Raw genomic sequence first — 23233 nt, forward strand, 5'->3', positions numbered from 1 at the left:
TTAACAGCTGATGGGGATGGTAATAGAATACACTGCAACCCAGGACAGGTACTGGTACCATGGATGCTACCCTCTGCAGGCTTCTGGCAGTCTGCACGTACCCTGCTGCTTGAAGTAAAAGTTATTCCTAGAAGAAGAATTCTGAACTGATTATCAGGAACTTCCACGCCTTGCTCTTGCAAGGACTGCAGATTTTATTAACAAAATAATAGCTTGATCTGGGGAACTTGCTCCAAAACAAAAAATATTTAATTCTTGTTACTTCACTCAAGTTCTTCATTGTTAGTCCAATGGCAACATGATACTAACACCTTCTCCTGACATTAGTTTCAGATGTCTGTCCTTAATCCTCGGAGTATAACTCAAGAGCCACTGCACACCACGACAAAACCGGATTCCATTCCAGATTTGACCATATTTTGAAGGCACGAAAAAATTAATGCAGTTCAAGCAGATGAGTAAAAACCTAAAATTTTAGTTCCTGCAGTCATGCCAATAGGCCACAGTGTGTACCCTTCTTATGAAGACAGTATTAGCATTTTTTTGACAACAGAGATTCATTTGCATTCACAGCTTTGCAGGAACATTGTCTTTTAATGCTTGTAGGTTCAGCTGTTGACAGGTTCCTCTTGTTCCCATCTGTTACCATGCCATTGCTTCTCTCAGACACCAAAGCACACGAGACATCCTACTCACCCTGCGGAAGCTTAGCCAGTCCTGGTGGCAGTACGGGAAGGTCCCATCCAGCTCTACAGGCAGCTGTGAGCTGTCTATGTGCTTATGGAGGGATTTCATGGAGGTGAGAAGTTCAAACTGCACAGGAATAGAAAGGAAAAGAAAAAAGCACACTTCTGTTAGGGTGTGAGTACTGGAGGAGGAGGGGAAGGTTAACAAAAGGTAGAATCCATCATTTCTTTATCTATCTTGCACAGAAGCACAGCATGCAATGTGTACCTGCATTATCACTACAATATGAAGGGGAAAAAAACCCCAATTCAATCTTAGACCAGCTTGTTGAACAGCTCAGTGGGCGAACCCTGAAGGAATGCAGGCCACAACATGCTGTTTCACCAGGCAGAACATCTGTGATGGGAGTCTGGCAGCAGCCTGCCTTCTCCAGAGCCAGTACCTCCCGGTGTAAGCATAGCAACTCCCTCGTATGTTCCCACAGTTGTGCTGCGATTTGCATCTGTTTGGAGAATCTGGGAGGTTAAATCCAGCCCCCAGCTTCCCCATCTCACTTCCTAGAAAAAGAGTCTAACAGAGCAGCCTCTGCCCTGCCCTCAACTCTCCACTCATCAAAGCAGCTATTTGTTCCAAGAGTTTCTTGGATCTTGACACAGGTAACTTGCCTTCTGCAAGTCTGTAGGACCTCAGAGCATATCTACACTCACCAGAGCAACAAGTGCTCCTGCAGGTACATGGAAGCCAGCCCAGACACAAACTCAGGTGCAGACATTTAACTCCCACACACACAATACAAAGTTTCCACCTCCTTACAAAATTGTGATGATGCTTCCAATTCCTCCTGTATGCCCTTGTCTTTATTAGCCTTTCCTGTGTTCCCTCCTACACTCTTTGTGTTTGTTCAATGTGTTTAATGTCTTCTGTAGCTCTCCCTGCATGCACATGCCTGCAGCCCCCATTCTGACTCTGAATTCTTCCACATGGGGGCAATAAGGAAATGGACTAATAGCATTTGTTATTCTTTAGCCTTTTGGGACACCACACGACACACACAGCAAACCTGATGCCTATCACAACATCTTCATCCACAGGAGCCAAAAAGGAGGTCCAGGCCTACTCTGTAGCCTACAGAGTTTTAGCAGGCACAGAATTTCAGTCCACTCTTGTAGCTTGCAGCAGTCTTGGAGCAGAGGGAGAGGACTAAGATGAAATCTGATCCTCTTCACTCACCACAGAGTGGCTCGGAGCCCACATTTCTTATACAGCCATAGAATACCAAGACAGTTTTACTTGTAGTGGGGGAGTTCAGTGATGTTGTGGTAACTTTCCCTCCTGTTAGTCTTTCCAGACATTTTGGCTACAAAGGGAACCTCACACAAATGCCAATCTCATCTTCTTCTTGCAGAAGTCTCTCAGCCACTGGCAGCAGCAGGTATGAAGAGAGGAAACAGGAGAGATGCAAAAGCCAGGAAAGCAACAAGCACCTTCAAAGGTGGAGTTCAGGATTTAGCCTAATGTGATCTCTTCTTGACCACGCATTTATTGTTAATAGGAGAACATGAAAAGCATCCCTAGCAAATTGTGCAGGGCTCCTCCATACACTTATCCATGCTCCCAACAAACCCTGTGTCTTGAGTCCCCAGCAGATTGATGTAAATGTGGTGCAAATGTCACTGATGGATGGGGCAATAAACAGAGCATGACAGGGATCTGTTCAGCTCACATAAACACTACAACCCAGTAAATATCACACCCATAAGAGACCATGACCACAAAACACAGAGGACATCTACAGAGATTTCATGTGTGAATAAACATACATCAATGACAGGGAATTTGCTTCTGGAGAATTAAATAAGAGATAGCAAGAGTGGCCCAGCAAACCCCAGATACATGGTTTCATTACCTGTCCTCCTGGTGGCTTCTCCATCCGAAAAGTCAGATCTCTTTCAACCAGAAGCAGTACTCCATGAATACAGTGAGGATTCATGTCCTACAACAGAACAGAGCACAAATCCATTACTGATCTGCCTTGGATACTACAGAGAATGTATTACCCCAGGTTCATACACAAGATTGCAATTCATCCTTCAAAGGCATCTACAAAGCCTAGAAGGCAGGCACCAGAAATTAAGGAAGGCCAGTCTACAGGGTACCAAGGTGATGTCTTTAAGGTAGTTTGCTTCAGGTCAACTAGTCCCGTAATATTTAAGAATGCAGTGGAAAAGGTGAGGTGTTGGCTGTACTAAAAAAGCTCTGCCTTCTGCACAGGGAAGTGAGTCAAGGGGAAAAAAAAACAGAAGCAAAAGAAACCCAAAACCAAAACCCATGTTCTGTGTCCAAGCTTTTTCCTGATACTTTCCTGGTTACTTCACCTAAACGAAAGGAAGTGGCTTTCCCCCCTCCACCCCTGCCCAGTGCCAAAAACTTTGTCTTGTCTCCACTTACTGCCAATTTACAATCAAGTACTTGCATCCTGTTTCTACTGTTAAACTGACAAATTCCAAATACAAGGGATGTCTGGCAGCTGTAGTTCAAACTCAGTGATCCAGAAGCAGCTCTCCAATTATAGAAGCATTCTACAGGGAAGTGAGAAACAGGCAGAGAGAGCAACAGTAGGAAGAGGGAAACATGGCAGAAAGATTCAGACCATGGAGACAGGGCTCACTACATATGATGCCCGGACCAGGAAAGCAAGAAGAGCCATTTAAGCTGCTGTGCCTCATAGTTAAACAAGAGCCATTCCATTTCAATGTCTCCTACACAGTCTTTGTCTCTGCAAAGATCTCAGGAATTGTCAAGCAACAAATCCTTTCTGGTGTCACTCAAGCTGCAAGGAACCTGCCACACAGCAGGCCACAACAGCAAAGGAAACCTGTTTAAATAAACAGCTCCAGCAGTGTGTAGGGTTAAATATCTGCCAGGAGCAGCAGAGCCAGAGTATAGAGGCAAGTGGACTGATGGCTTAGGTTTTAACTTTCATATTTCTTAAATCCTGTACAGCCTAGTATGTAACTCTGAAATTTCATATGGCCTGTTAGCAAATGTTCTCTCATGCTGGTTAGACATAACATTCAGCAGAGACTGAATGACCTAACCTGACACTGGGTCCAGTTCAGCAATTAAGAAACAATGCCAACACAAGGAGCCCAAATTCTGCAAGTGAAAGCAGCAGCAGCAGAGGTTCCAGAACAGATGAAAAAGACCTTTCCCTCACCCAGTCCTAAACCACGATCCTTTTCAACAGGCAGCAAAAAAATCCCAACTGAAACACCTTCCAAAACCATGAGAGGTTTCTAAATTGTCTCAAATTTCTCCAAAGTGAATTATTCACACTTTCTCTGTTATTTGAACACTGATCAGAAGGCCAAAAAGGATTTATTGTGTAATTAGGCTGCAAAAGAGAAATACTGAAGAGAGGATGGGGAGGTAACACAGCTGTATCACCAGCTCTGAATTTATCTGCTAGAAAGTACTGAAGGATGAAGACTGGACACAGCTTCAAGACTGATGATGGTACTAAACTAATTTTTTTCTTACACAATCCCTCTTCTACTCCAATAGTCACGAGATGTGCAATCTGAGTGAGGGATAAAGGTAGTGATAGCGTAACAAGAGGTTACCACAACAGCCAAAACACTCATTTGTTTGTTTGTTACTACTGAAAATAGAAACTGAAAAACTATTCACAAATAAAGCTGTCAAGGGAAAAGTTCAGGGTTTTCCAACTCAAGAAGAAATTTTATTTCCAAAGAAATCAAGTACTTTTCAACATATTTTTTTAATTTAATAGCTGAAGTCAGTCTCATCTAGCACTGATGGAGCAATCCAAAGACTTAAACAGTTTACCAGGAGCATCTCAGGAGATAAGCAGAGCTGGAAACAGCAGGATGCTAATTGAGGAAGGTTTCCTGCAGCTTTATGCACAATCTCTTACCACCTTTGCTAACAAAACCAACTATATGGAAGCAAAGAAACAAGAGTTCCACACATCTAAGTGAACTCCTCACCTCCCAAAATAGGTACAGTGTGGACAGCACAGAATAGAGGGGCATCAATAGGAGTTCAGAAAGCATCAAGGTAAATATAAATCTTTTTATTATTCTTCTTTTTAAAGAGAATTAGATACTTTCTTCAGTGTTTCTCAGACTGAAGTTCAAGTTTTCTGGCTTCCTGCCCCAAATGGAAACCCATGGCCAGACTTAACAACACTGGCACAGCCTGAAGCACAGGCTGCCAGGAATGTTTGCGCAGGTTTGTGTTTGACACCTCAGTCAGTCTCAAAGTGACCACCCTAATGGAGTAGCAGGAGTTCTCTGGTCTTTAGCATGAGACCAAGGTCCTCTGTACTTCTGCACTAAGTGACAATGCAAGTACACCTCTTGAACAGAGAGGTTTGCACAGAACTTCTCTGCTTTCAAATGCTAAACTGACTCTTTCCAATTCAACACACAAACACAGCCTATTACAGGATTAAGCCTTTGCACTGATATGGAAAATTCGAAAGAATCTCACTCTATTAAGACTCAGGCAGAGGGAAATCCCACAGATACCTGCTCACTGAAGGCCAGTGCACACATTCCATTGTCCACGCCCTGCCTGCTCACTGAGCAAGGGATCAGCCTAGCACTGAGTAGCAAAGTTCCTCTTAAGAGGCCCCCCAGCACACGGCTTACTGGTGACAACCTGTAACCAAACATTACAGCATTACCCCTGCAAAAATCCTTGCTCCAAAGCATCATTACGCAGTTTCCCACAGGAACAAGCATGATCTATTCCTGCAACATGCACACACTGTGCACTTCCCTTCACCTCTGCACAGAGCTGCCAGAGTTCCTCCTGTTTCTTCCTGAGTTAGCTCTGCAGCAGCTTTTTATTCTGCCCCGCTCCCTCTGCTCCGGCTGCTGTCTGGGACAGAAAGATTTTCCAGCCACGCAATATTCTAAAAAGAAGGGGAAAAAAAATTCTTGCAGAATGCAATTGCCCCTACCCTGAAGGCAGAGAGGACAAGTTCCCACCAGTTTACCAGGTTGTTCTGGACAGAGCAACTGACAGACTCCTAGTGCTGCAGGGAAAACTAATCTGCAAGCACCCAAAGTTGTCTACTACCATTTAATTCCAATCATGCATTCATTCTGGAAAGATGGAGAAAGTGGAAAAAGGATTTCCTCAGGCTGATGGATCTTGATCCAGGAGCCTTTGCTCCCCAAGAGTCTCTCTAGGCTTAACAGATCCAAGCAGGAAGGGACTCTGCATTAGGGCATCCCATCTGTGCTTCCCCTCTGTGAAGCAGTGCTTCCCACTGCTGGGTTAAGAGGAAAACAGCCATTCAGAATTGAACAAGCAATACGGGACCTCAACATTTAACAGATTCCAGCACATTATCATAGTAGGCTTCACAGAAATTATGTAAATAAAATCCTGGATAAGGAAAGTGCAGGACAGCAGAGAAATGAGCTCTAGAGGTAAGAGACACTGAGATGTGTAAGTGATTTCAGAAAGGACCCCAAGGAGGTGATCTGCTCTGTAACCTTAGAGGCATAACACACAGTCTGTGCCTCAGCGCAGTCACTGGCCAGGCAAACCCTGCTGCACTCTGAAACACTTAGCTTGCCTCACTGCAGTTACACTCAGTTTTCTGTATTACTCTATCCTTGCTCCAGAGCAGAGGAGAACATTGCCATAGGATCATGGAGTAAATGCTGAGGATCTCCAAATGCTCAGAGGAGCCAGGGATTAGTCAGTCCTGTGCCCTAACTAGGTGATGAGCTACATAAACAGGTCTCCTTTACAGTGTCTTCGGAAGAGTCAGTGTAAGGATCAAAGAAACATAAGCAGAGTAATCAGCCTCTGTCAGTCACTGTTACCTGGAGCACACACTCAGATCCAGCAAACTGTCTTGCAGCACATTAAACTCTGTTAAATAACTGTAGCACCACCCTGGTAACGAGGTGCTCAGAGCCAAACAGCCATCATAGCACAGCAAAAAGCTTCCCCACTCCCTCAGTTTAGAGGGGAAACTTAAGGTTAAAATGGCATTATTACCATGCTTGTATGAGAACTGAGACAGCCAGAACATGTTGCTGATTTCCAAATCAGGCCACTAAGACTGCCATGCAACTTACATGGACAGTGAAATGCTCTAAAGCTTTAACAAGCCCACTGCCACGTGGGCACAGCATGAAAGAGAATGTATTTGCTTGTTACCTCTGCAGAACTGAGCAGGGCACCAGATTACTCCTTCCCCACAGAGAATAAGCATGCTGATAGAGCTCACAGCTCCACCCAGCCCAGGAAGCAGGAGAACAGACCTCTGAGTCAGACTCAACTCTCAGATGTGGCACTGAAGCATATAAACCACAGACATCAGCTTCATTAAAACATTGCCCTGTTCCAGTTTGCAGAGTTTGAATCCTAAGAGACCTAAGCTCTGATTTAAAAGGAACACCTGCTTAAACAAGATTAGTCATCGCTACAACCCAGCATCTCGCTGGCAGCAGCAGCAGATAGTTCCTATCTGGGAGGGGGGGGGAAATACAACCCACTGGCTTCCCAAATGACTGATATGAAAGCCTTTGACCTGAAGCAATACAGAGTTACAGCACGTCCGATTCTAATCATTCACCGACAGCCACATTAACAGCTGCACGTGCTTTTCCACCTGGCATGGTTAAGTAGTGTCCTTCCCTACCCATGGCAGCAGGCAGAGGCCTCTCTTCCTCCCTTCTCTGGCAGGCAAAAATCCCTGCACATTTCACACAGCCCCTCAGTGCAGGGGACAACATCTCCAAGCAGGATAATTCATGACAGCATTGAGACTTGGGTATGGGCTGTTCTCAGCATTGAGATGAAAGCAAATTTGGAAGGGTGGGGAGGGGTGTTCTCCCCTAACTCAGACTTGCTTAGGTCTTTTGCTTTGTCTGCAGTCTGGCAAGTCCAGGTCATCCTCCTAAAGCAGGGTTGGGTGCGTATCTCCACCTCCCAAAGACAACTGAAAGCCAGGTGGCAGAAGGATACATAAGCAGCAGATGGAGATGCAACATCCAACCACGACAGCAAGCCAGCCAGTGCTCCTCTGCCCAAGCTCGAGGCTCACCTGCAATGTGCTGAATGCCTTGAAGAGAGCAGGAACGGGTAAACAGCGACGAGCGTCCACAAGAACAGTGAGACCCAAAGCCTGACATTCTGGTCTGCAAGGACAAAGATAAAAAGGTCACCTTTGTCACCAATGAAAATTAACAAGACTATGGAAACAACCTGTAGTCATGGCAGGGTGAAAAAACCAGTACATTATGGCTTTGTAATAACAGGAACAAACTGGCCACCTTCTCCTAAACAAGATAAATACACAGAAACGACCAACCAATTGCTCAATTTTTACCTTTGCCATATGATTCTGTGACTTCCACCCAATTTCCCATTTTTCCTATTCCTAGAATATGTGTCACTGATGGCAAGGGTGCTGATGCCCACTGGATAATCCACACAGGAAAACCAGTCCTTCCTAATTGTGTTCAGGGACAAGCTTGGTTTCAGCCTCACTGCTTCAGAAGAGCAGCCAGTCTGGAGCAGACCCAATGCCTATCTCACCCAGAATCAGATTTGAAGGGAGAAGCATATGAAGCAAAGTACAAATTGCAGAAACTTTCTCATGAGTTAAGCCTGCTCCCCTTATAAATAGTTTAAAGGCTTCAAAAAAAAAAAAATCAGTATCAGAGAGTTAGCTTTACCTCTTCTTATTTAATCACCTAAAAGTGATGAGCTGAGGAAGAAGAGCCTGTCATAGTGAGAGGAAGAGCAGCTGCAGCAAACTCCAGCCTGCAGACTCCAAAACCAATTTTCAGCCAGTCATCAAGACAGACTCTCAACCCTTGCAGATCCTCCCTCCCTCTCAGCATGGAGGCCTGGCCCTAAAATACCATGTCACAACACTATCACAGAGCTGCTGCATGACTGCCCCATGATAGCTCCCAAATCCCATTTTCTGAACTAATGAAGGATAGCAAGAATGGCTTAGATTCATGGCAACACATGAAAACATTCAGTACACACCAAATTCTATCACACCATGTGGGCAAGGCATATACAGAACAGGTAAAGTGCTTGCTCAACACAAGCTTGTTCACCCTAGCAGAAGACTGCCACCTGTGTAATTTCAGGACTGTCTGGACCAAGTTCCTAGGCCAAGAAAGTCAACCTCTTTCCATTCCTGCCTCAATTCCCACCTCCCTGAAAGGCAGAGTAGACAGGGCAGCAGCTGTCTGCCCTGTCAGCCCAAGAGCATCACAAACCTTGGGATGCTATGCAAGTACAGAAGAAGGCGTACAAGCTCAGTGGTATTGCAGTGGGGGTTTAACCAGGCTCTGTTCCTTGTCGTTATTATGGCCACTGCACGTCCTGATTTGTCTCTTGTACCTGTAAAAAGAGAGCAGGGGTGGAAATGACACAAGTAATTCAACAGAGCCTGGTTCCAGGTGTGTATGCCTCATATTCTCCCACTAAGACCCCACCACCTTCCTGGAAATCCTCCACAGAGCTCAATATGTATGATTCTGTATATGCCGCAGATGGTAGGAGGCTATAAACACATTTCCAAAGTACCCAAATGCTGCCCTGGAGTGAAGCAGATGAGCTCAGCTTGTCTTTCTCTCATGGTAGTGTTAAATTTGGACTGCTGTCCTTTACCCAAACATACATTCTTCATAAATATGGCTGAAGTTGTCTAATAACGCAATCTTGAGAAAAGCAAGCATCTCATAAACTCAAGATACAGAATCTCACCTTCACATCGCTGTCAGGTGAGAGAACACAGACAGGTCTGCAGAACATGCACCATGTAACGAGACTGGGCACATGCTGCAGGCTGAGCGGAGAACAGAACCAGGCATCTCCTTGAAGCAAAGCCCTGGAGCAGGAGCCCAGAGCTCCTCCTCAGAGGCTGCAGAGAGGACAGCCCAGGAGCACACTCCTGCCTGCCTACAGCTCTGACAAGGGCAGAGTCAGTGCCAGGCTTTCATTACGTGCAGAGCTTGCTCAGTGCCCAGGGAATAGATAGAGCACAGTATGGGCAACCCAGTTGAGTTGCGATACACTGAAGAAGGAGAAATCCCTCTGCTTCAGTTAGCCAGGAAGGACAATGCTTCTCTGCCACCCATTTTCCAAAAGCCCAAAGTCATAGCTTACCACAGGAGGAAAAGGACCTAACAGTGCCACATCTGGAATTATGTCCAGCCTCTTCTCCAGATGCAAAAGCAGGATAAAGAACAGGTGGACACACCACATTGGAAAGCCAGAACTGCCTCTGAGACTCCAAATCAGGCAGTGCCTGCAGTGAGCCTGCTCAAGCAACTGGGAAGGTGAGTGATTTGGAGAACAGGAGGTACAACACTGCTCTTGTGTGAAAAGTATTTCACAAGAACAGGAGCCATATCCTGTCATACAAACTGTATAAGGAAGGATGGAGGGGGGTGTGTGTGTCAGAAATCCCAAGCACAAGACAAAACCAGAGGCCTAGAGAAAGCTGTTTCTTCCTCTCCTGAACTCTTGCTACCACAGGAGATACTGTCCTGGACTACCTCTCTCCCCCATCCCAGGGACAAGCATGTGAGCTGACAGGTAAAACAGACACAGATGGACAGCCCCAAGCATGGAAAGCTGCCCCGGTGTGATCTCAATCTGTCACTAGGACATGACTCGAGTAAGTGCCACAGACACAGATGGACACCATTTTGAAGCAGGGCTTTCTTCCTCCCAGGGACCAAAACTAGGCACAGGCTTTCTCTTGCTAATAAAAATCTTTCATCATCAGTGTGATTCAGGACAACTTTTATTACTCCTGAAATACTGTAGCCTGGATGCTGCATAATCAAAAAGCTGGAAAGAAATTTTAAAAAGCTTGTTAATGTAATTTGTTTCATAAGCTAAGGGGACCATCACAAAATAAAATAGCAAAGCCCTCAATTACTGGAAAAATGGCTCAATAACCATGCTCAGTAAAAGCTTTTTAACTCTGAAGCAACATCTTCTGTCCATCAGGCAGGTTGGGTATCACCAGAACTTGATTAAACCTTGAACTTCCATATAGTAATCTTGGAATTGCCTGACCAGGTCAAAAAAAGCAACTACAGCCACCAGGGCTAGGTCTTCAACAGCGGCATAACCTAGATCATTCAGGAGCAGAACCCAGAACTGAAACTATCCTGGCAGTTTCGTCTAACTCCATCAGCTACCAGTTCACTAATTAGCTTTTATTTACCATTCATTACAAAAGTTATTCTTTCTAATGCAATTACTGTGTCATTACCACTGACTAACATAAAGCATTTAACTGAGTGGTCAGTACATTCCCTCAGGTGTGAGGATTGCCCACTGAAACCCCAAAGGGGCAGAGAGGTCAATCAAATCTGATACTGCTTTTACAGGAAACACAATTCCTTCCCTAGAGAAAAACTTCCTTGGAAGCAGTACCAAACCAAATCCTTGCTTCTTCTGGGCATTAGAAGGGCACATCCCTTCATCACATACTCAAATGCTTTTGCCTCATTTAACAGTGGTACATTATGATAAGAATCTGTGACAAAGGGAGTGTTAGGTAACATGGTCAGGCTCTTGCAACAGCATGGACTGTGAGCTTCTCTGAAAGACCCTCTCTAATCCTGTAATTTTTTGGGCTGTTATATATAAGAATGTCCAACCTGATCAGCAGACCAGATGATTAAAAATCCTCCTTTGGAATTTATTGTAACAATTCATCTCCTAATGCAAAGTTACACATATGAATGTACCACAATTCTGCCATGCCCTTGGTTTTCCATTTCACCTTCTTCCAGAAACTGGGAAGATTTAACTCCCTTCTTCCTTCCTGGCACAAAGGTGATTGCACCTCTTTCTCAATCATCCTGTGAGATAAACAACCTTCCAGTCTCTTGCCATTAGACACCCAGTTTGGTTACAAGAAAGGGCTGTCACCCTTCTCTGCACCACCTCCAATATTTACCATTTCCTTTTATACCACAGCCCAAACTATTTGAAAGGCATCACCAACAGAGGCAAAAATCAGTCTCTTAATCTGTATAGTCGTCTCCTCCCCTTTACACATGTGAGGTCAAAATGGGTCTTGCAGACCCAGCACCACCTGGGAGATGCCTGTGCTGCCCTTCTGCTCTTCTTCCCAACTCAGCCACACTGCACAGGTCTGCCTGACCTCTTCTCTGAGCTTGGGCCTTCTGCCCAATTTTCAACTCATACGTGGTTCCTGAGCTGATCAAATGCAGTTCCTCCTGCCGCACACCAAAAAACCTTCTCGCTGGCTTGGGAAGGACAAGCCCACAGGGGCTCCTTACACAGAGCTGCCAAATGCTGTTTCTCACTAGACAGGTAGGTCTTACTTCCTCTGCTTTACTTCATGTTTGGTTAAACACAAAGACGTCTTGTGCGGGCCCTGTACACCAAGCAATGCTGGCTGCTCAGTCCAACAGCCTCAGCTTTGTTCACTCCTCTGCCAATATTTGCCCCATGCAGAAATTTTATCTGCAGCTATTTGATACTCATTGCTCTATCAGATGCAAACACTGAATAACATTTGACCTACAACCTGATTTTGGCAGAATAATTCTGGGAAGTCCTCCCTTGATAGTTAGTTTTGTCATCTGCTGTTTGGCTACAATATCGTTCATCCGACACATTGCTCATCTGCTTCACTGGGATATTCCTTTCAACTCTCTGTGTCATGAAATCAAATGTTTTCTAAAAATCTATTATATCTAGGTAGCTACATTTAATCAACCAAACTTCTAATTACCAAGAATAAAACTGGTTTTCAAGAGTCCTGTCAAAGAGCATCTTCTACATTCCTATCCTTTAATTATCTACCAAGTGAATCAAGTTTCTATTCCTCTGACCAGGTCTGATGTCAGGCCCACCAGCCCATCATTAGCTGCACCCTCACTCTTTTCTTTTTGAACTCCTGGTATGAGCCCACAGATTTGGCATTTCTGACTCATACACGCTTGGTTAACATTTTGAGACTCCTGAGAGCAAATTAACATTACTCTAATGGCAGGGAAGTTCTACTTCCTGTCCTGCCCATTCGGAAACTTCAGAGGATTCAAGAAGTGTAACTTCTGAAGAGGTTTGGGGTGAAAGAAATAGAATTGGAACCAGTCTCCAGTGCTGCAAAAGGAGGCTCATCTCCCTTGCCCTCCTACAAACCACATTTCCAAGACACTTTCTGGCTCAGCTACTCACCAGGCAGGTAGGCAACTCCACTCCTGAGCAGTTCTGGGTTCACATCCTTGACTATGGTAGGTGCAAACTGACCACCCCAGGCAGTTCCAGAAGTTGGGGATGTTGGGGGAGTAACAAGTGGTGAAGTTTCCTCCAGGGCACTGATTTTACTCACTGGTTTCAACACACCTGTGCCAGTTGCCTCTTTTCTCATCTCTGTCTCTTCTAACACCATCTCTGTAAGACAAGCAACAAACAGAAGCTCAAGCAAAGCTCCACCCGAAAGGTCCCAGGTAAGCACCAGACTGGGGAGGGACCCAGCACTCTGCAGCTCCTCCAGCCCTCATGCCAGCAGCATGCACACTCCAAAACTGGTTATAACATTAATACTACTGTAATTCTAAAAAAAGAAACCAATTTATTGTGAAGTTTGCAAAGTACAAAAGCTCGATTCAGATCAGGATTACTGTAGTCAAAGTCCTTTTTAAAGGTAACACTTCAAGCAGTACATGTCTGCTCACAGCCTGGAAGTCTGGCACAGTGCAAGTCCCTGGCTGAGCTCCAACAATCTGAGCATGCTGAAGTGATAAACCAGCTTCTAACAGGGAGGGCTACTCCATCGGAGCAGAATTACTCCCCCAACACCACTTCCAGATTAGTTCCTGAAAACATGAAGTCAACTGGAGGCTGACAAATCAGCTGGAAATTAGCCAAAGAGACCTTGTTCTCCTAGTCCAGACTTTTTTAATTAACACAATGTGAAAGTCAGAAATCCATTTCAAAGCACTGAAGGACAGGATGATTACACCAACCAGCTCCTGCTCAAAAACTGCACAAAATGCTTCCTTTGTCTGACACTTCAGCTCTAAAGTACAAGTTATCAGAATCAGTTAATTCTAAAATTAAGTATCTTGGCTATTACGTGGAAACTAAGACTAGTTCTATCAAGATTCAATTTTCATGTAAGATTATCTGGAAAGAAAAAAAAAAGTTATCTACCCACTGTGTAAGAAGTATTATTCCCCATTTCCCAACATCATAAGAAGCTAACAGCACATCTTCAAGCACACATGTTTAGCACCCTAAGTACAGAACTAGGCTATCCCGGTGTTTGCTGAAAGCTGTACTAAATAAAAGGCTATACTTCACTGCAAATCCTGACACTTCAGTATCTACCAACAAAAATATCAACCTTTCTTCAGGAGAATAAGAGTGGAATATTTATTTGCTTGCTATGAAGTCAGACATTTTAATTGCTACTTAAAATTTACTTCAAGCATCCTACCTTCCTGCTGCATCAACAATGTTGACACTTGACTCAGTTTATTTACTAACAGATTCCAATACTTCATTAAAGAGCAGGACCAGGAACAAAGCAGTCCTTGAAGTGGCTTTCAATACAAGTTTTAGCAGTGAAGGAGATTTACAGGTTGAGGCTTAGCCCGAACTACTTTCAAAATTGCTACAATGGGTGAGAGAAGTGCCCTGAGCAGCATGGCTCACTGCACCAAATTACCCAACAGTGGGGGGAAACTAGGAGGAGCTCCAGGACTCTGCACCATCGAGGTCATGACAGAATAGCTGCTCATTCCTCTTTGGTAACACCCCTGGTTGAGGAACATCCCTGGGACCCAGCTTGGCATCTGCTGCATACAGCCACATAAGCTGCTGTGACAGCTTCAGGGCTGTGCCCAGTGCTGGGCCACACTAGAGCCCCACTCTGTTCCTAGGGCTACCTCAGCCTCCACTTCCCAATGGTGCAAGAGGTCATCCACTTTGGACAACACTGCTACATCCTCCTGAAGCAGCGTTTTAGAGGGGCACTGATCTCCTGCAGAAAGGGTATCACAGAGTCATGGAAGTTGTGCCCAAAGATTTCACGTTAAAAGCTAGTAGATCTTTTAGCAGAACACGGAATCACCTTATCAATGAGCTGTAAGGCCTGGCAATAAGCAGAACCACACAACTTGTAGTAAAGGGATCTGCATTAAATGACAAAAGCCTGCAAAGAGGACCAAAAGGTGAAATTTAAAGAGGATAAAAAAGGGAACATAGATAGGTGTGTTCCACATACGTTACACACCAGGGCAAGAGAAATACATAAATGTACATGACACTCCTGCCTTGGATATATCTCTTAGGAATGAGGTAGCAGCTCCCAAAAGGTAGGAGAGAAGCATTTTGCTCGGCCCACCACACACAGTTCTGATACCGGGGCTCTTCAACCCTCAGGAAACCTCACTGGAGCTGTGCAGCCTCCAGACTATGCACATCTTGCCCAAACAAAACTGTTCCCTGAGTTTCTGAGGCCCAGCTCAGATCTGCAGATGCCGCCTCTCCCAAGAACACTGTTAGTTATTTGCAATCTGGGGTGGAGGAACTCACTAAAGCGGAAATTGTAGAATGCGGAGGATTACATCTAAAAGCAAATTGAGAACAGGGACATCTGAATTTGCCGTGTTTGCAGGTTCCACCTTTCCCCGAGGTTAAGGAAGTGGTAGAGGAGGATTTGCTTGTGTGCATTTCAAAGAGACATTAGCATTTTCCTTGCAAACTGCCCCAGCACCAGTATCACCTATGCTAACATCAGGTAGTAACTGGGAGCAGGAATGGAACACCCTAACAGGTGCTGCTGAATATGCCCCAGTGTGGCTTTTCAGCCTATTTCTTGAATATTAAGATATTTTCCACCCACAAAATAGAGGAATTCTTTCCAGAGCTCCAAAGTTTCAAAATTCACTTTCATTTAGATGCTAGTCATTAGGAAAAAACAGCAGTCATATTATCTGTGAATGGAACCAGTGTAAATTTTAAGCCACCAACTCAAAACAGTTCACATTTGACTTCAGACTTTATTTCTATTTATATCTGAGTCTTTCTAAGTTAGACTATATTTGTGCAGAAAATAAGCTCACTGATATTGGAAGTAAAGGAAGAGAGTTAAGAGACAAGGAAAAACCTGCAGACACAGCAAACTCAGATGCCCCAGTTCTGAACATGTATTTTGACATAATCTACAATATCTGCTGGAACAAGCAAGCTCCTCCACCTCACACAGAGCAAATTGTGCCTCTGCCCACTGCTGCTGAGGTGCGAACTTCACATCTGAATTGACCCAGTACAGCTTAAGCTTTGCCGTCATTTATAGTTTAAAAGTGGGCAAGATACCCACAGTTTCCAATCATAGTAGCAAAATGACCTCAACAAGACAGAGAGAATTTAACCTACAGAACTGCCTCTTGCTGGTAGAGTCCATTTGTAGGACATTTGCTTTGCTTTATAATTTTATCTCTAAATTATATCTCTGAGGGTTTAATGGGGCTAGATAAGGGGATGGCTTGTTTGGATCTCAAAGCAATCAAATGTAATTGAATGGATTAAGCTTTTTATAGTACCAGCTATAGTGTTTAAGAAATATTGCCAGTATTAAGATACTTCAGCTGCCCTTTGCCTTCAAGAGTTTATTTGGTTAGTTTGGGTAGTTTTCCTGGCGATTTAGGTTGTTTCTTTTGCTTTACAAACACTGAGATAACAAGGCTTGCTTTTTTCTTAAACGGCAATGCCCAAGTTTAACATCAGCAGACTTGAGGCACGAATGTCACTTATTTCAGTCAAATCCCCAGAATCATTTGTATTGTCCTTCATTAAAAACAAACTCCACACGTACCCAAGAGGGGTCCATCACTGCTGAAATCTCCAGCAGTGGCCAAGATTTATTCTTTGGAGCAGTGAGAACATCACACTTATTATCTCGTAACGAGCTGGACCTGGCTAATTTTAGACAGAAGAGATGAGAACACTGAACAAGCAGCCACTGGACTCATGAGCAAAGTGTCCACCCAGCACTCAACACGGACTAGGTGTTTCAAGGCCCAGTCCTGAGCAAGCATGAAATGAAGCCAGGTTCAGCTTGGCCAGGGGAATGGATACCCACAGCGCAGTTACTTCCCAGCATATATCCCCCAAGGCCCACAGACAGGCAGAAGGTGATCCTCTTTTTTCTGTTCATGGTGATAGATGCTCATAGAGATGTGCACTGCAGAAATAGAAACTTTTGAGCTGACCTTCCCATTTCACAGAAGAGAAATGCTTGTCACTTCAAAAGTATTAGAAATGCCTGGCAACCCTGGGTTTGCCTGACTATGGAATTAAATGAGTTTGATACAAATATTAATGAAATTTTATTTTAATCAATGGACACTAATTTAGCTCCATTAGGAGGTCGCTAAGACATCAGGTAAAATGTGACATTTGGACACTTGAGAAGCAGCTGTGTGTGCAGCCAAATGGAGTCATGCTGCAGCTCTTGGCCACATAATTTGGGACCGGGGCAAGCATTACAGTGGCAGCACGTCCCAAGACAACCAGCTCTGGATCTGTTGCCCCAGAGGGTGAAACATGCTCTAGCAACACGGGTCTGTACGCCAACCCTTTCAAGAGTCCTCACTCCAATATTTCAAGCTGGGTAATTTTCCTAGCCAGGGGTCTCAGGGAATGAGAGCTGCTGAACTGGAATGGCATGTTCCACCCGCCCCTGCCACACACCCGCTCCTCCGTGTGATCTGCATATCGAGCTGCAGCTTTCCAGACTCAGCAGAGCTGGGGAAAGCCCACACCGGGCCCGTGCGGTTACACACCGCCTGCCTACAGTCTGGTGCAAAAGGCAGACAGCTGGACTGCCCTCCCAATTCCTTCTGAAGTAGCACAGCTCCAGCTCAGGAACCCAAGCATCAGAAATCTGGGTAATACCTGCTTGAACATTCCATCTGAGTTGAAGTTAGATGCCTAATTTATCTGCTCTCCCACTCAAGTTAAACAGCTCCTACTTGAAACATAATCAAGCTGAAGAAAGCGTGCCGGAGGGGAAGGCAGGGAAGAGGGGTGGAATCCCTCAACTCTGCTGTTTGCTGCCTGAAATCAGTTACCAACACATATATTTATTGGTCTTCAGGTCCCATTACATAGCTAGTATTTTACCGTGGCATCCATTGCTGCTTCCTCTTGCCACAATCATCTTCCTAAAGCCAGTTTTCAACTATGAAAGACTTGTACAGTTAGACAAGTCTCTCTGCACACATTCTGCACACCATGAATGTAGCAGGTGGAGGTCACCAGCAATCAGATTAACTGAAATTAAAAGCTTCTTACAATGGAACTTTGCTCTGTATCAATGTAAATTTGCAAAGAAATTTTAAACAAAATACCACAATAAACCCACCTCTGAAGAGAAAGCTCATTTCATGCCACAAAAAATGACAATTTAATCACTTCCCAGTATTTTGTGCTATTACCCCAAAGCCTCCCAGATTTACTTATCAAATCCTGCCTGATAAGTAGTATTCAAGCAGTACTCCTTGAGGATTTTGCTTTCAGTTCATGTTACCAAACACAACCACACAAACATCCAATGGCCGTACCTTTAGGAGATGATGCCCCAGAATCTGCCTCCGGATGGGAGTGCAGAGTGGCAGGCTCTTTATGCCCCTCAGCAGGTCCTGAGGACAGTGGTCCAACCTCCAATTCCTCTTCAATGGATTCCAGTGTTTTTGAGGCTGTAATCTTCCACCTTTCCTCATAAGAAAAACTTTCCTGGTTCTCCTCCTGTCCCTGCAAGTCCTGTACTGCAACACACTCTGGATTCAGCACAGAGTTCTCTTCACTTTCAGAGCCATGGTTTTCCACCAGTCTTTGTGGTTCCTCAAACCTCCCTCCAGACCTCTGTGTTTTGAACTGACTTGAGTCATCTTCTTGTGCATTGGGACCCAACAAGTCACTGTTATTTACTTGTTCTGCGATCTGATCCCCCTCTGCTGACAGGGCAGTTCGGAGCAGTATGGCTTCTTCAGCCTTTTTATGCTCTTGCTCTTCACCATCTGACAAGGCTCCATCCACTGGAGCTTTCACAGAACAGTGACTATGACTAGTTTGATTATCATTTATAGTCAACATTTCTTCAGACTCTTTCATTTCTTCTTGGCTGTCCCTTGTTCCCACCTCAAATTCATGTACATCTCCTTGGTTCTGTTCTGGAGGATTTAATGGAGAACTGATATTTGCTTCATTATCACTGCAGCAAGCACTTACATCTGCCACGTTCCCTGAAGGAGAGCCTCTCTCCACACCTAAATCTGAATTCTCAGGCAATGCAGTGACCTGCGCTGGCTCAACACTTCCACTGACACCCTGGCAAGAGATATCAGAATCTTCCTTCAGTGTGCAACATGGTCCCAAAGGCCCTAGGACAGACACAGGAGAAGCATCCATCAGTGTCACCTCCTTCTGACCCTCCATCAGTGGTTCTGTGTGTACTCCTCGCATCACCTCCTCTTTAGCAGCAGTAGCATCTAGAATCACTTCTGGGCTGTGCTCCAATGTTTCAACACCAGCATCTTCACTAGGTCCATCATTTTGTCCCTCCATGTTTCCAGGGGCACCAGGCACTTGTGCTTTGCAGCTGATACCATCTCCAGCACACACATCGCTGGAGCTGCACAGTGCGTATCGCCAACCCAGTGAGTGTTCACTGCGAGTCTCCTGCACTGCAGATGAATCTCCTGCGCAGCAAGCAGCAGACTCAGCCACAGGAAAGTTATCACCCATGCTTCCAGGATCAACCGGGTTCAGCTGACCTTCTGGAGACAGTTCTCCATGTGCCATCATTTTGTTGCCTTCCAATGGAACGACATTTTTGAGAACTTCTGTAGAAGTGCTCAGAGCGTCCATTTGACAGTGCTCCTTCTGCATAAGTGCTGACTGAATTAAGTTCTTGGAGTAGGTGCTATCCTGTATGACAACAAACCTGTGCTTGCCTTTAGACTCATTCACTCGTGCTCTGGGCTGAGTTAGATAACTTAACGCCAGTGACTGGGTTAAAGATCCTGTTTGTGGCCCAAATCTGGGCAGTGAAACTTCTGCCAGCTCAACGTACTCCCCTTCAAGGTCACTTCTCAAGCTCTCTTGAGTCACAGGACTTGTGCAGACACCATTGACCAGAGATTCACTTAATTTTGGAGCTGTGCTGCTAATGACAGGGTTGTCTTGATTTGGACTTAGTTCCTGTAGATGAGACCTCAGGTCTGGTGAGCCACACTCAGTAAGATCCGTGGGGAGGCACAAAATCGAACGTTCCTCTGTTATTTCTGGAGAGATGATACTGTTTTCAATTATTTTTGGTTTATTTATAAATTCAGGATTAACCACTTTATCCCAGGGGACACGAAATATTTTGTCATCAGTGGTTAGTAAACAATTTTCCAGTGCTATACCCATCCGCTCTCCATTGAATGTACTCAACCATTCCAGAGTAAAAATAGAGGTATATGAAACTTCTGGAATCACCACTTCTTCTACATTATGCTTGTCTTTTGCCAAACATTTCAATACAATTCGTGGAGGCTTCTTCAGAGAGGGGACCACCTGCAGGTAGAAGTCACCAGGCTTCAAGATTCGCCAGTCAATGGAAGCTAGCTGGATTACAATCTTCTCTTGAATACACAGGGGCCAGCCTGCATGGCGAAACAGCAATCCGCAGTATGGAGCCTATGGAGACAAGAGAAAGTGTTTTCAGCACCAGGAAAAGACCTTAGCTCAAGCTTTTCAGTAAGAGAGATCAAGAAAACAGATGAACAGAGTTTTTCACACTGAGGTCTTCTCTTTAAAAAGCAGAAACAAGAAAAGCTACCAACACAAACCACCTATGCAGAACAGGTGGGGAAAAGTTACACTGGGAGGCTGCAACCTCCCAGTGAAGGGAAGAAGATACTGCAAAGATAAAACAGGAGATAGGAAGCAGCAAATGAAGAAAGCACAGCAGAGCCACAGAGAAAGAAGGCAGCAAGTCCCATCAGCAAGCTGCAAGGAACCACACTTAACATACCAGCGATTTCCTCATTCCCAAAACATAGCAGCACTCAGGCCATGCCTCAGACAAATCCCACCCAGGTAAAAGAACTGAAGTTTCATCGCTGAACTGAGTTGACTCAATTATTTACAGCTTTATCACAACTCAAAAAATAACTTCAGTGCTTTGAACTTGATTCTGTTTGGGTAAGATTTAAATTAAGTCATGATATAAGCCATCAATTCCACAATTAATTTCATCTTTTTCTGTATGACAATTCAGATTCAACTAATTCAATTATTTTGCCATATAGCAGAGAAACCAGAGAACTGAAAGGAACTTCCTGGATTCTCACACACCTTGAAACAACAGGTACCGGCATAAAGCAATTTCTTTCTTATATTCATCAATCCTTACCTTCAGCCCAGCCAGATTTATAACTCTCCTTGCACCTGAAACAAAGTTGCTCATAGGTTTGGAAACCAAATCACCCTTCATAATCAGTAATTCTTCCTCCTCAACCCTGTAGCTTATTTTCTGGATGTGTTCCCATTGCTTAGACTTATTAACCCATGTCACATCACCCTTAGCATGTGTACCTTCATCATCTCATCGGTGTGCCTGAAGTATCTCCTTTGTAATGCCCTTTTCTTTTTCTCAAAACCACGTTTCTTTGTTCCATTTGTTCATTGTGCAAAGCATTGCAAAACACTATCTATAATGGCACCAGCACTTGTGCTAGAAGCATCCCTTAAAGCTAAGATCCCACACATCTTCCAGTCACACCCCTACAGTAACCCAGCCACCTACTGGTTTTTCTTTTCAAACTGATGAACTCCAGTTCACAACAGAAATTCTGCCTGACACTTTGTGGAGGCACATGCTTGCCCTCTGAGTCTACTGTTACAAAAATTTAACTACAAAGCTTTAGAGCTCATCTTGCGCAATGCATTTATCACCCTCCTCTTCCAGGTTATTGTTTGTTTGTCCTAGGCTGGTTTCACCACAAACATGCCATACATACTCTTACTTTTTATGCCAAGGTCCTGGATGAGAAGCACTGTGTGTTTCATGACTCCTGCCTCCAACTCTGTTTTCCCTGCAGTACAAACACCCTCCTTTTCACCAGTTTACAGCCATCTTGCAATTCTTGCATAAACCTCAATCCCTTTGACACAGTAATTAATCTTCCATATGACTCCATAATAAATCCTTTATGGCAGAGATTAAACAATGAAACTTATCTCTCTAGAGAGAGCTGGTTTATTAAACAGGCTGGTGTGACACTACCTGCCATGGAGCAAATCACATGAAAACGTTATTCAGTTTTTCATGGGTCAGTTAATTCAGTCCTTGCTCAGTGCACTGTGTTGTAGGCTCAGCTTGTTCTCTGTATTTTGTTACTAGCCCTGACTTAACAGATTCAATAAAATCCCTGTTACCAAACATTCAGCATTATATGGTAACTTCTTCCATATTCCAGGACGGAGATCTGCCAGTCCTATTTCTTCAAAATAGCCAAGTTCAGTTACAGCAGTTTTACTTCTGTTCACTTACTGCTACTGTCCTACTGATGTACCTTCATGCTGTATCACTACGAAACTGAACCTTATTTTAGTTTTCGTTTACTTGAAGGATCATATTAATATTGCCTTTCTACTCTAACCTCGACTCAGAGCAGACGCACCTCCCCTTCTTTCCTCTTTCTATTAAGTTAGAACCCAAAAGCCCTATAACCTAACACACAGTTGCTTGTACTTCCCTCAAAAGCACAGCTAAGCTTTCCAGTCTGATGTTCTCAGGCTTTCTGATCTGCAAGACACAGATGCCTCTATCAGTAAGTTCCTTTCATCCACAGCACAGTTAAACTTGGCAAACCAAGAGTCCACCTCTTGCAGCAGTTTGCACAAGCTGCTCTGGCTCCAGCAGGCCTTAGGCTAAATGTACTTCATGGACTTTTATATCAAGCTCAAGACTCACACAGCACCTCAGTCAGTAAAGCTTGTGGCTCCTACAAAGTGCCCAAGCCAAGTATTTTGTACCTAAGTTTTAAACTAGAGCCATTTGCAGTTTTCCTGAAGAGACAATACCATGGCACCCTACACCACACCAACCCCTCTTCGCCCAGTGGAGTATCTCCTAGTAGGTGTATTAAGACCAAGGGTCTGTACCAAGGGTCTTTCAGGGGAAGAAGACGCAGATAAAGAAGATCAGTTCCCAAACTATAATAGTTTATAGGACTGAAAAGTGAAAGACGCAATCAGCAGCAGCATAAACATAAAGCTGAATTCCATCAGTACATACTTGACATAGAGATACGGTTAAAATTTGGATGCAGAGTAACCCACTGGAGGGCCATTCATACATTAAGAAATTCAAAAACACAGCCCCACTGCTTAGATGCTTACTTGTCTGCCTACTGACTCATAAGGAGAAAACTCAGCACTAACATCACCAAAACCAAAATGCAGAATGCATTGA

General features: G+C 44.4%; 1 protein-coding gene across 8 annotated transcripts in view; it reads right to left on the minus strand.

Annotated features, from left to right (window-relative positions):
• The window catches only part of PLEKHG4 (pleckstrin homology and RhoGEF domain containing G4), an 86648-nt gene that overhangs the window by 45779 nt on the left and 17636 nt on the right, over nucleotides 1–23233 (minus strand). For 7 of the 8 annotated variants that reach the window (XR_006015895.1, XM_042027303.1, XM_042027307.1 and 4 more), the window contains exons 3-8: nucleotides 18330–20451; nucleotides 12934–13149; nucleotides 8979–9102; nucleotides 7784–7877; nucleotides 2594–2680; nucleotides 697–813 (exon numbers count right to left, since the gene is read on the minus strand). Coding sequence is in view for 7 of the 8 variants with exons in the window: in XM_042027303.1 (XP_041883237.1) it covers nucleotides 697–813; nucleotides 2594–2680; nucleotides 7784–7877; nucleotides 8979–9102; nucleotides 12934–13149; nucleotides 18330–20451 (2760 nt within the window). In the remaining variant the exon portion in view is untranslated. Of the gene's footprint in view, nucleotides 1–696; nucleotides 814–2593; nucleotides 2681–7783; nucleotides 7878–8978; nucleotides 9103–12933; nucleotides 13150–18329; nucleotides 20452–21169; nucleotides 21266–23233 lie in introns of those variants that run through there. The other variant, XM_042027306.1, reaches the window with a different exon arrangement.

This window comes from Corvus kubaryi, unplaced genomic scaffold (assembly GCF_017639235.1).
Source record: "Corvus kubaryi isolate FWS band 111438036 unplaced genomic scaffold, C.kubaryi_AGA036_p1.0 37300, whole genome shotgun sequence".
In the NCBI taxonomy this organism is placed as follows: domain Eukaryota; kingdom Metazoa; phylum Chordata; class Aves; order Passeriformes; family Corvidae; genus Corvus; species Corvus kubaryi.